Source organism: Ahaetulla prasina, chromosome 4 (assembly GCF_028640845.1).
Source record: "Ahaetulla prasina isolate Xishuangbanna chromosome 4, ASM2864084v1, whole genome shotgun sequence".
NCBI lineage: Eukaryota > Metazoa > Chordata > Lepidosauria > Squamata > Colubridae > Ahaetulla > Ahaetulla prasina.
The window spans coordinates 63504696-63521167 of NC_080542.1; the positions used below are offsets into that span (position 1 = coordinate 63504696).

Genomic DNA, 16472 nt, shown 5'->3' on the forward strand with positions numbered 1-16472 from the left:
CTTTCTTCCTGAAAACAAAATAAAAGTGTGGCCATTATTTCAAGAACTACAATCTAATCCCTTGTACATCCACTTAGAAATAAGTTCCAGACATGGTTTATTCATAATAGAAGTGCTTTATCAAAGGAATATTAGAATGAAATAAATTTAATTTCAAATAACTTTGAATTTATTAAAATTTTATTTGTTATACAGGAACTAAATCTACATTTAACAAAAGAAAATATAACAGGAAACTTGGGAAGCAATATTAGTCAATTCAATCCTTTGAAAAACATCATGTTGACCTTTACTACATAATATAGTTTTCCAAAAACCTTAGACAATCTTCAATTTTCATTCTCTCAATTACTTACCAGATGTTATATTCTGTGTAATTTTTCTTGTTTACAAAATCAAGAAGGTAGAAAAAACCATGATTTCCCCCACTTACTTAAAGAGAAGGAGAAAACTAGCTGTTTGGAATTGTCTCGTTTTATTGATTCAGATAATTCAAGTTTGTATTGATCTAAACTAGTTTATGTTTCTCATGGAAAATGGGGATACTTGAATGGAAAGCAAAGGCAGTGATTTTTTTTCATATCTTCCTGCACAGACGGTTCACAAGCAGAAGTCAAAAAAATTGTGTGCTTTAACGAAGTATTATTTCTGGTTATATCTCCACCAACATGATGATTTAGTCAAATATAAATGTAATGGGTTCCGATAAGTCCAAAATATTTTCTATAATATTTGAAAGGTCTGAGATGAAATATTAATTTGATTTTGAGATAAGCTTGAATATTTTAGATGTACACCTTCATTTGAATTATTACATGTAAACTGACAGCTAGACAATGAAAATGAATTTTCAGTGGTATTATTTCTGGAAACATTGGGGGGGGGGGATTATGGCCCCAATTACCCAGTGGATTGATGTACTCATGATTTACGAATAACTTGTTTGCAGATAATAGATTATGAAAGGACAATTATTGTAAAACATGGTAATTTGTTGAAATAATCATATATCCATATAGGCCTAAGAAACCATATATATATATTATATGGTTTTGTTTATTGTTTCATTAAATATTTATTTATCTTATTAAATATGGGGGGGAAAGCCTTTGTAGCAAAACAAATAGGGTTTTTGTTCTTTTTCCAGCATTTTGTTTGTTTATCTCTGAATGTAAGAATGAACAAGTTTTATGATCCAGTTGCTGGGTCAAGAAGATTGCTATTGGGACTTCCAGGGTCAACAATAACACATTAAACATAGTGTGTTTGTGTTTCACGAAGTTGATGACTATAGCAGAAAGAGGAGTCCATGAAGGGATTGGCTACTCGGAACATGTTCTGGATTAAGGATAGGACGAGGATCATTACTAAGTAGCAATGACCAACAGGTTTGAGAGTTCTCAGAACTGTGGGGAAGAGAATCATTTTGTTTTAAGCCAGGGTGTCAAGGCTCCAACTAACAAACTCAAGCAAATCAGAACTCTTGAGACTTGGCTCCTTCTCAAATATCATTGAAGCTGTGCCAACATGATAATACTCATTAAAAAAGGCCTTTGAGAAGGAGCCAAGTCTCAGAGTTCTGATTTGCTTGAGTTCATTAGTTGGAGCCTTGACTCAGGGTTTAGCACCTTCAAATTGGACATTGGGTTCATCTACTTCCTCTCTTAAACACTTTAGGAAGCTGTTAAAATGACATTCTAAATGTTAAGAACCTTCTGAAAGGCAACTTTAAGTTGGGGGAAATCTCTTTTAACCCTGGATGAAGAGCCTTAAAGCCTTAATTTTTTGAAAACAGCAAAAAGAGGTCTTAGATGTTAATTTTAGTTAAGGAACAAGAAAAAACAAGAAAGTTAAAGAACAAAAAGGACATAAAAGAATGAAAATATCCCTGTGGGGTGTTTAAAGTACTTCGATCATGGGAATGTTATAAAGATCATAAGTGTGAAAAATAGTGGTAAGTTATTTTTTTCAGTGCCATTGTAACTTTGAATGGTCACTAAATGAACTGTCTTAAGTCGAGGACTACCTGTACTATTTGACTACAGAAGAAAGTAAGGATGTTTGGGAGCAATGTACTCAGAATATCTAATACTGAGGATACAGAAGAACAACACATTTTACTGAATAAAGCAAAAGACTGAAGCTGATTTAAATGTGGATTTGGATTCTTTAAGAAGTGATATGGAAAAAGATGATATAGATCTGAAAATGGATTTAAAATACCAGAATATAAGAGTGATATGGAAAAACATGTTACAAATGAATCCAGTAAATGTCTTAATTAAAGAGTACATACAAATAATAAATCAATTGAGCGACTTGGGAAGTTTTATTGTCCAGATTTACAAAAGTTATATGTGAAACTTTTGAAACAAGGTTAATGGGGACATGACAGAGAACTTTAATATAAGGAAAGGCACAAGACAAGAATGTCCCTTGTCCCCCTTACTATTTATATTAACTTTGCAAGTGTTAAACAGAAATATTAGACAAGACACAGAAATAAAAGGTATGGAAATAAAAAAAAAATACAAATTACAATCATTGGCAGATGATCTGGTATTTATTCTAGAAGAACCATAAGAAATGGGACCCAAACAAATAAAAACAATAGAAGAATATTGAGAAGTTGCAGGATTGAAAATAAATAAAGAAAAAACTAAGATATCGTTAAAAATGTTACAAAAAAAAGAATTGATGAAGAAGACAGACATATTGATAGTTAAGAAAGTAAAATACTTAGGAATTCAATTAACAGCAAGATGTGCAACCATCAAAAGAAGATAATTATACTAAGTGTTGCAACAAATCAAACTAGATTTGGAAAAATGGAAAAACTTGCAATTATCATTGATTGGAAGAATAGCTACAATAAAAATGAGTATCTCGCAGTAATTATTATTTTTGTTCCAAAACAGTTCCAATAAAGTTAGAAAAAAATATTTTGAGGAGCTAAATACAATGTTAAAATATAATTGGCAAGGAAAAAAAAAAGAATAAGATTGAAAATGCTACAAGACTCTAAAAACAAAGGGGGTTTTGAGTTGCCAGATTGGGAGCTATACTACCAGGCCTCTGCACTTACATGGATGAAAGAATGGATAAATCTGAGGCATAACAGACTATTAATTTTGGAGGGACATGATCTTCAACTGGGGTGGCACACCTTTCTCTGGTATGGGAAAAAATATATATAGATATTTTCAAAGACATTATGTTAGAAATGCTTTGCTATTGGTATGGGGAAAAATGAAAGAAAAACATTATATTAGAAATGTATGGTTTCTATAAAGATGTAACAGAATTAGATCAGATACTACTAGAGTCAGATGAAAAACTAATAAAGAAAACGTATAGCTAATTATTGAATATTAAAATGGAAGAACAAGTTAAAGAAACAATGATAGTATAAGATACTTTGGTATCTTATAGAGTTAGATAAATGGAAGAAATTGTTGGAGAGAAATTATAAACTAACAATATCAGCTGCCTATCAGAAAAATCTATATAAAATGTTTCCTAGGTGGCACTTACCACCAGCAAGACTAGCAAAGATATTTGAAAACATGTTTGACAAATGTAGGAAATGTAATCAGATACTGGGTTCGTACATGTCCAAAGACAAAATTACACTGGACTAAAATATATACCGTATTTTTTGGAGTATATGACGCTCCAGATTATAAGATGCACTTACCTTTTTTGGGGAGGAAAACTAAAGACAAAAAAATCTGCCTCCCAGCAATTTGTCTCCTTCTAGCAAACAGCCTGTTTCAGTTTCATTTTCAGCCTGATTAGACAAGAAAAAAAAATCTGCCTCTGCCTCCCAGCAATTTGCCTCCTTCAGCAAACAGCCCGTTTCAATTTCAGATTCAGCACAGCCTGATTAGTACAAGCAGCTGATTGTCGGTTGGACTGGCCTCCTGAAGTTCATGTTTTAGGCTGCAGGGATTGTCATAGTCTATTGCTGCCTCTGCATACCCCATTTTCCAGGGGGCCGCCAGGTGGGCGGAGCTACATTCAATGTATAAGACGCACCCAAATTCTCACCCTCTTTTATGGTGGAAAAAGTGTGTCTTATACTCTGAAAAATATGGTTCATTGTTAGAAAAAATAAGCAACATACTGATTTAAAGCCAGAAATATTTTTGTTGGGTATTTTACCAGAAGAATATAATAAAGGGCATATATATCTAATTTTACATGTGTTGACAACAGCAAGAATTGTATCTCCACAATAGTGGAAAAATGAAGAGATCCCTTCAGATGAAAGTGCTTTAAAAAAAAAAACAATGCGCAGAGATGGAACAGATTAACACAAAAAAAAAAAAAGGGGAGAAGGAAGTAACAGAATACTTTTTAACATGGGACTTGTTTTATCAATGGTTAAGTAATAGAAACAGAGGTTAGAAATTAAAAAGACTGATTAATGATTGAGAATGATTAATTATATAATGAAAATTTTCTAGTATGGATAAGATAATCCTAGTATTACTATATGTTTATTATTAATGATATGTATATTATGGATACTATTATGCTTATTGTCTTTGTGTTATTCAAAATTAACTGTACTCAGACAACACGCTGTTCAGATACTGAGTTTGTTATGTTTATTAAAGAAAAATGTATCAATAAAACATATACCAAAAAAAAGAAAGAAAGAAACAAGAAGGGACTGAACATAAACCAAGCTTTAATCTTTGTAATGGGATAAAAAAAGAAAATCAAAAAATACCAACAATAATTAATATTAATTTTACCATAAGATTGCACAACTCCACTGATCAGTCTTGTATTGATAGTTTCACCATTTCTTTCTTTTTCAATCAGCTTCAACACAGCATTTGTTACCTTTGAAAATATGAATTGGACAAATATATAAATTAATCACTCGAATAATATAATGGATCTTAATATAGCAAATAGGATGCTTTGGGTCCCTGGATGGCATGCAGTGCCCAAAACTCTCAGATGTGATCCTTAGACCCTAACCTTAACCCTTCCAAACGTTGCATCAAAATATTATGTTTAATAAAATGGAAGCAAATTAATATATTGATGTAATAACTTTATATAAAATACAGGGGAAGAATAATCTGAACTGTTTAAAAAATATTCAAATAAATAAATAAAATTTACTTTGGATCCTTACCCCATTTATTTTTTGAAGTACATGCCATTCAAAATCCCATGCAGATTTTTAATGCTACATTAATGAGACAATTCAAATGTTTTAATTATGGCCTATTATTATCAAAACTGTATTGCAATAGACCTCAGGTTAATGCATACAGCTCTTTATGAGGTAGCATTTTTGCATTTCAGTTTTTTAAACTACTGGAGTTTAACATTAAAATTTAACTATTAAATATTATGTATACATGATTAAAAATGGTAGAGAAATAGAACTGGATATTAACAACATATTGATGATACTGTACTCCAAAGCATCAAATGACTTCCTAGTGGCTTCATGTGGATGATGAAAAGGATAGAGGATAAAGTAAGCCCTATGGCATTCCAAACGCATTCAGTATCTTAGGGCTTTTCACATCCTTATCCATCAACTAGAGCTATAGGTACTTTGACTTACAAAGTTTGTTTAGGGACCATTCAAAGTTACAAAGGCACTGAAAAAAGTGACATGACCATTTTTACATTTAGAACTGTTGCAGCATCTCTATGCTCACCTGATCAAAATTCAGATGCTTAGCAACTGTCATATTCATGATAATTGCAATGTCCCAGGGACATGTGAATACCTTTTGTGACCTTCTGACAAGCAAAGTCAATGGGGAAGCCAGATTCACTTAACAACTGTGCTATTAGGTGATTCACTTAACAACTGTGGCAAGAAAGTTGTAAAATGGAGCAAAATTCACTTAACAACTGTCTCACTTAGCAACAGAAATTTTGGGCTCAATTGTGGTCGTAAGTGGACTATCTGCTCAAGAAGGAAAAGAATTACAGTAATTATTCCAATCTTCAATTCTTTCAAGAGTTCCAAACGGCACTATAGTCAATTAAGAACAAAAATAATTCTGTCGGACTAGCAGGTCCTGTTTAAGTCTCAGAAAAGGTTAACAATAAGAGCAAACAATTCAGTTTTTTATCCATGCTCACATATAAGCCCTGACTGAAAAGAGCTACTGACTCAATATCTTCTCTTCCAGGGAATGCTAGTCTTAGCAGTTTAAACTTATTAAATCTAAGAGTGGTTCCTTATACAGAAGGTACACAGTGCTTCTTCAAAGACATCAGAAATCCCCCCCCCCCGCTCCTTATGAAGAATTCACAATAATTCAGGTCCAAGCTCCTATTCTCTCCAAGCTATACATACTGCCAGATAGGGAAGGGATCTAGCCATGGATAGCCTAGCTCATGGATCTGAAAACTACAGTTCACACAGCAAATCTGGCCCTCTAGCTTTTTTGGTACACCTTGCAAGGTAATCAATGGATGGGAGATGACAGACCCCAGGGGACAAGCCCAAAGTTGACAGTAAGACTGTCAGCTTTGGAAGCCATACTAGGCCGAGGTTCCCTCCTTGCAGAGGGTTTTCTGGAATGCTGACAAAGACAATAGGCATGCTGGGTGGCTGTGCTTTTTGCTGGCAGTCCAGCACTGCTAATAATTACCATGCACCTTGTCCTATAGACCTTTTAGTCGCACCCCATTGAGGCATTCAGGCCTGCCAGAGTCTCCAAAGTTAACCGTGCTGACCCTGCTTCCACTACACAGAGAAGCTACAAATGGCAGGACCTGAATGGCAGGCCGGTGTGCACTTGTGCCCACATCTCAACTTGTGGAAGTTGAGCTGCGCACATGCACATTCCTGCCTGCCACTTGTGTCAGTCGAACTGCACATATCTGCCAGCCTTCTACGCACATGGCCCAGTTTTCCTCTCCTGCACAGGCTGGGCTGCCAAGCTGCAAATTTGGAATCCGCTGTAGTAGTACCTTGGTACTCAACTGCTTTGAAACTCATCAAATTTGGTATTCAACACATTTTGTCTTGTAATCATATGTTTGGTATTCAACACCCAAGCTAGAATGTGTCAATGTCAGCTGCTTTGTGACTCACTACATTATTCCTTATGGGAAATATTTGTTTTGTATTCAACGTTTTTGGTACTCATCACTTCCTGGAACCAATTAATGATGATGAGGTACCACTGTACTGTGCTGGGATGTCAAAGGGCCAGGAGGGCACAGCAGTAGTGGCTCTTCCCATGCAGTTCCATTTGACCCAAAAATAAATATTTGTATTTTTTTTTTATAATATAGCCCTTTATAGAAAATTTTTACTGATCTGTAACCCATTCCAAAAATGTTTTGTTCATTTCTCAAGATCCACAGGATCAAACTCCTTACAGATAATAATGCAGGACATTTCTCTTAGCACTTCACACCACTCATCCAAATTAAAATGAAAGGGAGAGTTTATCTAAAAAGTGATTCAGCTAATATTTCACTGTATCATTATTTGCAGCCGTCGTTATCTATAAGGTTTGGATTAATCTTTAAAAAGATTGTCATATAGCATTCAATGACTCCATTAAGGGAAGGAAAGTTTCCCTTGTACATTTATGATGCTGACCCAAACTTAGTATTCATAACCATGTCTATGAAGATTTCCCCTATCTTTCATCAACAGTGCACTGGACATTTATTGTGGCATTTCATCTCCTGGAATTCCTCAGAAAAGCAATGACTCACCAAGATTACTAAACAGAGAAGTTGTTCAGAAGCAATCCTCTCAGGGATTTAGAGATTGCTTTGGGTCTAAATTGAACTGCTCTCCAAACTTATAGGAAATTCTCTAAGAACCTTCTGGAAATCAAGTAGCTGCATCAGATGCCTGGGGCAAACAATTAAAATTGCCTTCCCCACTCCTATTCCAAGCATTCCACACTACAGCACTTTTGGAAACTAGTAAGTATATTCTGTATTCCCAGTAGATAGTATCACCAGTTATGTGGCTCTCTCATGTTAAACTTTTTGATCTTTTTAATTTAATTTAATTTAATTAAGGCATTTTTAAAATAGAAATAAAACTTATGAATAATTTGCACTATTAAATCATAGGCAATAAATGTACAATGAAATCTAACTATCTCACACAGAATAATAATCTATTTTTCATATTGCCATTCACCAAGTTCTCAAATTTGGTTTTAAATTAGTTACAGCCCAGGAATACAGTGTTACAATAAACTAATTTTTATTCTATTCATAATTTTTCTAGAGAGTTTGGAATAATTTTTTTAAAAATTACTTGTCATAGTCCCTTTCCACTAGGTTTTTGATATATTTACACACACACACACAAACCCAAGCCAATATATCCATCAATAGAAATATTACCTGCTTATTTAGTGGCCTGAACAAACAGTCCCGCCAGGTCACCAATGCAAGCTAGGATTTAAAAGGAAATATATTATAAATGCTTGTTCCTGTATTCATGGTTATCTATAACATTGTACATCATCCAGTTTTCAAAAGTTCCTTTCTTCAAGAACATTGTTCAACTTCGGGTCTATTAAGGCACACCACCCACACTGTCATGGGACAGAAACTGAGATGGTATTGTTCATTAGAGCCACTAATGAAGAGGTCCTAAATCTCACGACTGTTCTATTTTACAATATTGTTGATATGAACCAGAACACAAGAGGGCCAGCTTCAACCCTTCTTTTAGACAGGGTTCTGCAAATTCAAGGTCAAAAGTACATTTTTTAATATAAAATTTAAACAAATTTAATCAGACAATCATGACACGGTTTACTCTTCAGTACAATGCTGATAAAAACATTGCAAGGCTCCACAGTGCAGCACTTCCTTAGTTATAGAAAGAAAAATGATACATCAAACTGCAACAACTAAATTACCGCATATTATCAAAGGCTGTAAAAAAATTAACTCTCCAAATAAATAATAAACAACTTTATTATGGTCACAGACTAGCAATAGACAAAATTATCACTGTTTACAATAGTGTTAAAAGTAATAATAATAATAATAATAATAATAATAATAATAATAATAATAATAATAATAATAATAATAATAATAATAACTATTACTACTACTATTCTTCTTCTTCTTAATAATGTAATAACATCCATAATAATAAAATACATGGTATCAAACTCTTATGCTTGGTTACATGATAGAAGAATGAGTAAGTATGTGTGTAAATGCAGATTCTCTAAAAATTGTTAAAGATATCTACAAGAAATTGATGCAGTAAAAATCTTCAATTCTGTAATTGGATTTTCCTTGTTGTCATTGTAGCTCCACAGAATTTTGCTACTGCATGTGTGATAGACTTGACTGAGTCCTGGAGGAGATAGTCTACATAAAAATTGTCTGCCCCCCCTGGTAATCTCTCTAATCAAGGGAGAACATGCACTGACCTAAAAACTCTGTATAATTCACAGTGCAATAAAACATGTGTGGTATCTTTGACTTCTCCTTTACCACATATACATACTCGTTCCGCTATTGGGGTCTTGTTATACCTGCCTTGGAGGAGTGCTGAGGGGAGGATGTTAAATCTGGCTCTGAAGAATGCTATTCTACATTGTGGGAAGATCAGGGCCTCTAAATATCTTGATGGTTCCCACCCCCTGGTTAATTCTGTTCCTATCACGGGGAAGCAACCTATTTATTTCTGAATGGAACTCCATGTCTTTTATTCTATTACTAAATACTTGCTTAGCTTGGTCAAAGACTAAGGATATTGAAAATGCTGGGGAGAGCCCGTAACAGCCCAGCTTGTGGTCTATCACCTGTTTCCACGGGGAGGGGAAATTATCTGTCAGCACTAAAGGAGTCAGTCCCTCTGGAAAGAAATGAATTTTTAGCCAATAAATAATCATCAGCTTCCAGGCTCTTACATGAATCTGAGACATACTTGTCTCTATCCTTAACTGGGCATTTGGTGTTCCTTTGGGTGCAGTTAAAACGGCTTACAGGAATTTTGTTAGTATGATTTCTAGTGAGTCTTTCTTTACGAAGATGCCTGTTTGTGCCCCATAAAGAATTTGCGCCAATGCTTTGACCTCAAAGAGTTTTAAGGCAGCAGGGACTAATTGTCCTCCGCCTATTAAGAAGAAATGTTTAATGGCATATGAAAACCTGAGGGCTGATTGCAATGTATAATCCAGGTGAGCCTTCCATGTACCTTGCGAATAGAAAACCACTCAAAGGTATTTAAATATCCTAAGCTGTTTTAAATTATGTCCTTCTATTTTCCAGGAGTATTGTATAGGTCTTTTAGTGAAAACTAAAATTTTCGATTTGTTAAAATTAAGGACCAACTTATTCTGTCTGCAGTATCCTGATGTTGCTGTGATTGCTCTCTTCAGTCCAATGGGCATTTGTGAGATAATAGCAGCAGCAGATTTAACCAAGTCTGTTGCAAGTCTTTAGTAGGGGTGCATGGACCCAGAACTTGTGCTTGAAGAAAAACAGCTATATCTTTTCTCAATGTCTCAAAATCATGTTGTATGGCTATTAGCTACTCAAATATTGAAACAACAGTTTGTGCTGTGAGAAGACATTGCTTTGTCATAAACTCAGTTGTATTTTCCCATGGTAATCTCTCCGTACTATGAATTAGCTTGTTGTTCTTAGCCTTTTTAGCCTTTATCTCAGACTTCGTACAGGATGTAATTGGACTAGCTGTTTGTGAGAACAGCTGGCTGTCAGTTTGCTCCCCCCCCCAAAAAAATTGGGAAAGTCTAATAGCAATTGTTTTGTCAAGTCTCTTTGAAGGTCCTGTTCTAACTTCTCAAATTTGTTGAAGATGTGTGTGTGTGTGTGTGTGTGTGTGTGTGTGTGTGTGTGTGTGTCAGTTTTACTTACAGTTCTCTTCCCAGCAAAGTGCTCCTCAATTCTTGATTGTTTTGCAGTTTTCACAGGTGGGAGGGATCCTGGGCTGACCATGAGATTTCTTTCTTTTCCCCATGTCTTATCAGTCCCAACTAAAAAAAACTTTTATCTGTGTTGTAGCCTTCGCTATTATCTCCTCCAAAAAATATTAGTTAAATAAAAAGGACTCATTGGGAGTACTAAAATTGATAAAATAAGATAAAGCTGAGAGAAACTACTGCAAACACACTCTGGCAGCTACCTTCTGGCTCCTCCTAGCACTCTCTAAATAAAGTTGCTTTAAACATTATAAAATAATGGAACTGATTCACAGCTAATCCAAAAAAGGGATACAAGCTAGATTATTTGCAAAGTCTACATATAAAATGAAAGTAAGTCACAAAGCAACACTTTAAGAAAATAAATAATAAATACAGCCTTCCGATTATGTCATAAACACTTTTTGAATTACTCCACTAAAAATGTAGAAGACAAGTTAGTGTCTCAGCTCTTCAACCCCCTATGATGGAAAAAAGTCACTAGCATATAGGTGGAAGAAATGTACTCTCTTTCCACTTAAAATTAAATATAATGAGGTTCTTCATTTTATAGCATATAATAAATCAGAGTTCTTGTTCCAGCAATCATCTATTTAGCGCTATTCAATTCATAACTTCATCTGTTTTTAGCTTTTATCTTTCCTTCAGTTTGAACTGGAACTAAAATATGGATTTTCCCTTCCTTAGCTCTGATCTGAAACTAAAATATGTCCTGTATATGCAGAAAATATTATTTTAGGTCGCCTATAGGCAGGAGAACTTAAGCAAAAGAGAAGTCATAAAAAAGAAAACAATCCACACATTTTATCTCCCATTCAAAACAAAACTACCATTTTTTTCCACTGAACGTAACTACTCTTTATAACAACTTACTGAATAAATTTCATATATTCCCTTCCGGCCCTCATCACATTCACGACGAACCCAGTGTCGATTGAGGTAGGCACAAATCCCATTCAGCACTTTGCTTGAAAACCGATAATCCTCCCATTGTTGAGTGTAGAATTTCAACACACTCTCATCCATCAAGTCTTCCCCATCCTGAAAGAGACAATTCATCAACAGAACTTAAGCTAAATACAAGCAGGATTTCTTCTCCAGTGTTGCCTGTTCTGAAGAGCAAAACAGCACCAAACTGACCCTTTATTTGTTTGTCTAGTGACTTACTGGATAGGCTCTGTTTCTCCCTTCTCAGTGTGTCAGAGAAGAAGCACAATATATCACCTTGACATATAAAGAGCATAATTACATTTTCTTTCAATAATCAATTTTTAGACTAGTCTTTTCCTTTTGTAATATTAGCTGAAATTTTTCAGTCAAGAGACCAAGAAATTTTTCTAGAATATACCACTAACATTTTAAAATTTACTCTTCAACTTTCTCATTTAGCATTGCCCTGTTTCTAGAAGTAATACCTATAAATTAAAGGAAAAATAATTCCATGTTTTATGACATATCCCAATTATTTTTTTAAAGACTTGGACCACTAGAAACATTGTTTACTGAAATCTGATACAATGAGAGACAATAAATGATGATTTGGGGAAAATGCTTATTGGATGACAAAGTAATATTTATTGGAGGACAAACTTGATACAATTTTGTACCAATCTTTGAATTAAACTGCTGCTCAAAGAACAGATTAGGGATAGATTGTCATGTCATGGACAAAATCTAAGTATATGGTTAGGAGTTGACTTGATGGCACAAAACCAATCATCAATAGTTTAAATTTAAGCATACAATATAATGCAGAGCCTGATCTTGAGTTCACTAATCCTCCGTATCATTCACATTTGGAGAAAGTGAAAATTCTGATTAGTTTAAATCAGGAAACGTTGTTTCCTATTTTTTTTCCAAGTAAAAATAAGGTCTGGAAGAAGGAAGAATGAATCCAAAAACCAGTGTACTAGCATACATTATAATATAACTAGCTGAACTCCCATGCTTTGCTATGAAACTATGTGTTCAGGCTTGATAAATTGACACTTGCAGCCTGAAATTTAATGTAGAATGTGTAACTCCATAGCATCAGTGTATGTTAATATAATGCAAATGGCAGTTGGAACAGAGGGGGAGTGGGAGTAGAATGTTCCAGCCTGCAGCATCCAATAATATTCATATGGATAGCATCCTGTCAGTGTGTGAGAGAGTTGAGGGGTGTTTGGAAACTCAAACAGCTGTGTGAGCAAGGAGACAGGAAGGAGACTGGACGTCGTTTAGGTCAACTGTTCTGTGGTAAAGCTGCTTGCTGCTGTGAAAGTAAAACTGAAACTCCTCTGCTTGTGTTTTGCATTTGGAACAGATTTCTTTTGAGGTAGGGAGGGGGAGTAGAACTACTTAGCATCAGTGTGTGTTAATAATAATATAGAAAATACTAATGATCTGAGATCAATTCAAAAAATTCTTTCTTACTGAGCACCTAGAAGCCAAGAGGAACATACTGTATTTTTTGGAGTATAAGATGCACCTTAATTTTGGGGAAGGAAAATAAGAATTCTGCCTCTGCCTACCAGCATCAAGATCAGCTGTGTCTACACTTCCACTTGATTTTAATAATGAGCAGCACAGATCTTTTTATCTGTTTAAAATAAATCCTATCACTCTAAGTGCATTTAACTGGAATGAGTGGGGTGGGGGATATTTTCATTGGGGCAGAAGAGGGACTTGGCACCGAAGGCTCTGCTCCTGAGATGATCCTGTCTTCCTACCTATAGCTCTGGAGGGAGGGTCGGAGCACAGCCTGAGGAACAAATCTCTTCAGGACAGTTGGGGGCGGGGGGGGGGGAAATCTGCCCAGCAGCTTCGGCAAACAAGGCGGGCCCCACAGTTTGCTGCTGGTCACCTGTCTGGCCGGCCCGGGGGGAGCTCAGGGCAGACAATGGTCACAATGACTTCACTCCCCAGCAACATGAGGAGCCATTGCTGCTACCGCCCAAGCCCTCTCCATGCCCAGGAGCCGAGCTGAGCGGGAGTCCCTAAAGTGAAACGTCCCTTCTTTCCAGCCACCGCTGCCCATTGGCCCGATTCTCCAATGCAATTCTCAGAGCCACGTTTCAGGCAGTGGCCAGTTCCCAGCAATGTGCAGTGGGGATCCGGGAACTGTTTTGGATTCAGGGAGTGGATTGCAACCTGAAAATGGTTTCCTTCCCATTGCATATTACAAAGCTGCACGTCCTCATCCTCCTTCTCAGCAAACTCACCTTGTCTTTCCTCCTGGCCAGATTCGCTGCCTAAAACGCGATGCACTTTTTTCCCCTCTGCACACCCCATTTTTGGAATCGTGAAGGGAATCATGAGTCTACCGCCTCAAAATGCTTTCCTTTGGAATCGGGAAGAAAAGCTGTCTTTGGAATCTATCCTGATTCCAAAGGAAAGCATTTTCAGGTGGCAGACCCGCAATCCCCTTCCTGATTCCAAAAATGGGGTTCCCGGTTCCCCACTGCACATTGCAGGAGAACTGGCGCCTCCTGAAACACAGCTCAGACTTGCATTGGGGAATCGGGCCAACGGGCAGCGATGGCTGGAAAGGAGAGACGTTTCACTTTAGGGGCTCCAGCTCGGCTTGGCTCCTGGGCGTGGAGAGGGCTTAGGCAGTAGCGGCAGCAGTGGCTCTTCACATTGCATTGGGGAGTGAAGTCATTGCGACCATTGTCTGCCCTGAGCTTCCCACTGGGTAGCCAGACAGGTAACCAACCGCGAACCATGGGGCCCACCTTGTTCACCAAAGCTCCCGGGCAGATTCCCCCTCCCCAAACTGTCCTGAAGAGGTTTGTTCCTCAGGTTGTGCCCCGACCCAGATCCCCGCCGCCTGGAATTGCCCAAAAATGTCCAAAGGGTAGGGGCCAGCGGGTGGGCGGGCTACATTCAGAGTATACGACACACCCAGATTTTCACCCTCTTTTGCGGGGTAAAAAGGTGCATCTTATATTCCAAAAAATACGGTATGTGGCAAATTTCAAGTTTGTAGACTTTATGGTTCTGGAGATTTTGTGATTAATGCGTGAGTGGTTTTTGCTTTTATATAGATTATATATTACAAAACGTGTAGTGTAAACAACCACCAATTATCTAATCATGAGAGCCAGGGACAAGGCAGTATTATATAAAACGGGCTAACCCTTAGACTGGCAAAAATTGTTTAGAGAAATATTCTAGATAAAGAGTAAGTTAAGACAGAAGTCTGCTCATCAAGTCTATCTCTGTGAGTCTGGAGATTATAGTTTGCCCCCTCTGTAAGTAACATTTGTACCCTGTAGAAATCATTAATAGATCCTACTCTAATGGATAGTTTTGTCTTCAATCTATCCTTATTGCAGAACAGTTGAGAAAGTGGTTGTGCTGTAGTTCCAGAGGATCTTGGAAGAAATGGTTTATCTGGATCTCTTCCAGTCAGGATTCAGGCACATAAATGGGACACAAATAGCATTGGTCCCAATTTTTTATTATATATAGAAGGAGCAGGAAAAGGTAATGTGTGTATCCCTGCTCTGCTTGACCTCTCAGATGCTTTTGATACCAACAATTATGGTAAACTTCTGGAACAGCTTTCGGACTGGGAAGCACAATGTTATTCTGGCTTAACTCTTCTTCAAGACTGTTTCCAGTCAGTGTCAATTGGGAGCAAGAGATCTAAACCTCAGCCCCTGCTTTGAAAAGTCACTCAAAGGTGGATGCTTTCTCTACTCCTGTTTAATATTTACATAAAATCCTTGGGTGAAATCATCAGGGTGAGATATCATCAATATGCTGGTGATACTCAGTTGTACATCTCTATACATGATGAGAGTTAAGTGATGCTGTGACTGCCCCTTCTCGTTGCCTGGAGGCTTTAGAGTTGTGGATAGAGAGCAATAGGTTAAAACTGAACTTTGGCAAATTGCAGTGACTTTGGGTTCAGGGTTTGTTTTTTTCTTGGAGAATTACACTTTAACCCTAATAACAAAATTAAATCAGCAAAGAAAATTTACTTTATAAAATAAAATATACTATATAAAAGAGGTCAGAAACAAAACAACACATCTTAAGAGAATATGTGACTAAGAGATTCTGTGAAGGTTGTAAATATTACTTGCAAGGTTATTTTTTCATCACTACCATTATTGAAAATGGTCACTGTCTGAAGCAATTGTTAAACATAGTATCTTCAAGATATTTAGGAGTTTTGTTTTTTAAAAAAAAGTTTATTTTTTTTAAACAAACAAATACATCCTTAATCATTCAGTGTTTCATCTGAGTACATATTTTGTGTCTTCTACTCCCTCCTCCATCATTTTCATATTATATTTCTATCATACCTTTATATTTTCATTTAGATTGTTACATCATTCTGCCCAAATTTCTTATATATTAATTCATCAATTATCTAATTTTATATATATATGTAGGTCTTTGGTTTTATATATATATATATATATATATATATATATATATATATATATATATATATATATATATATATATATATATATATATATATATATATATATATATATATACTCTCTAACAATTGGTATAATCTCCCCCATACTT

At 36.0% G+C, this 16472-nt stretch overlaps 1 protein-coding gene across 1 annotated transcript in view; it reads right to left on the reverse strand.

Annotated features, from left to right (window-relative positions):
- CUL1 (cullin 1) overlaps positions 1–16472 on the reverse strand; it is a 56798-nt gene that overhangs the window by 25181 nt on the left and 15145 nt on the right. The window contains exons 4-6 of the mRNA XM_058182301.1: positions 11814–11981; positions 8371–8421; positions 4764–4854 (exon numbers count right to left, since the gene is read on the reverse strand). Coding sequence (XP_058038284.1) covers positions 4764–4854; positions 8371–8421; positions 11814–11981 — 310 coding nt within the window. The remainder of the gene's footprint in view (positions 1–4763; positions 4855–8370; positions 8422–11813; positions 11982–16472) is intronic.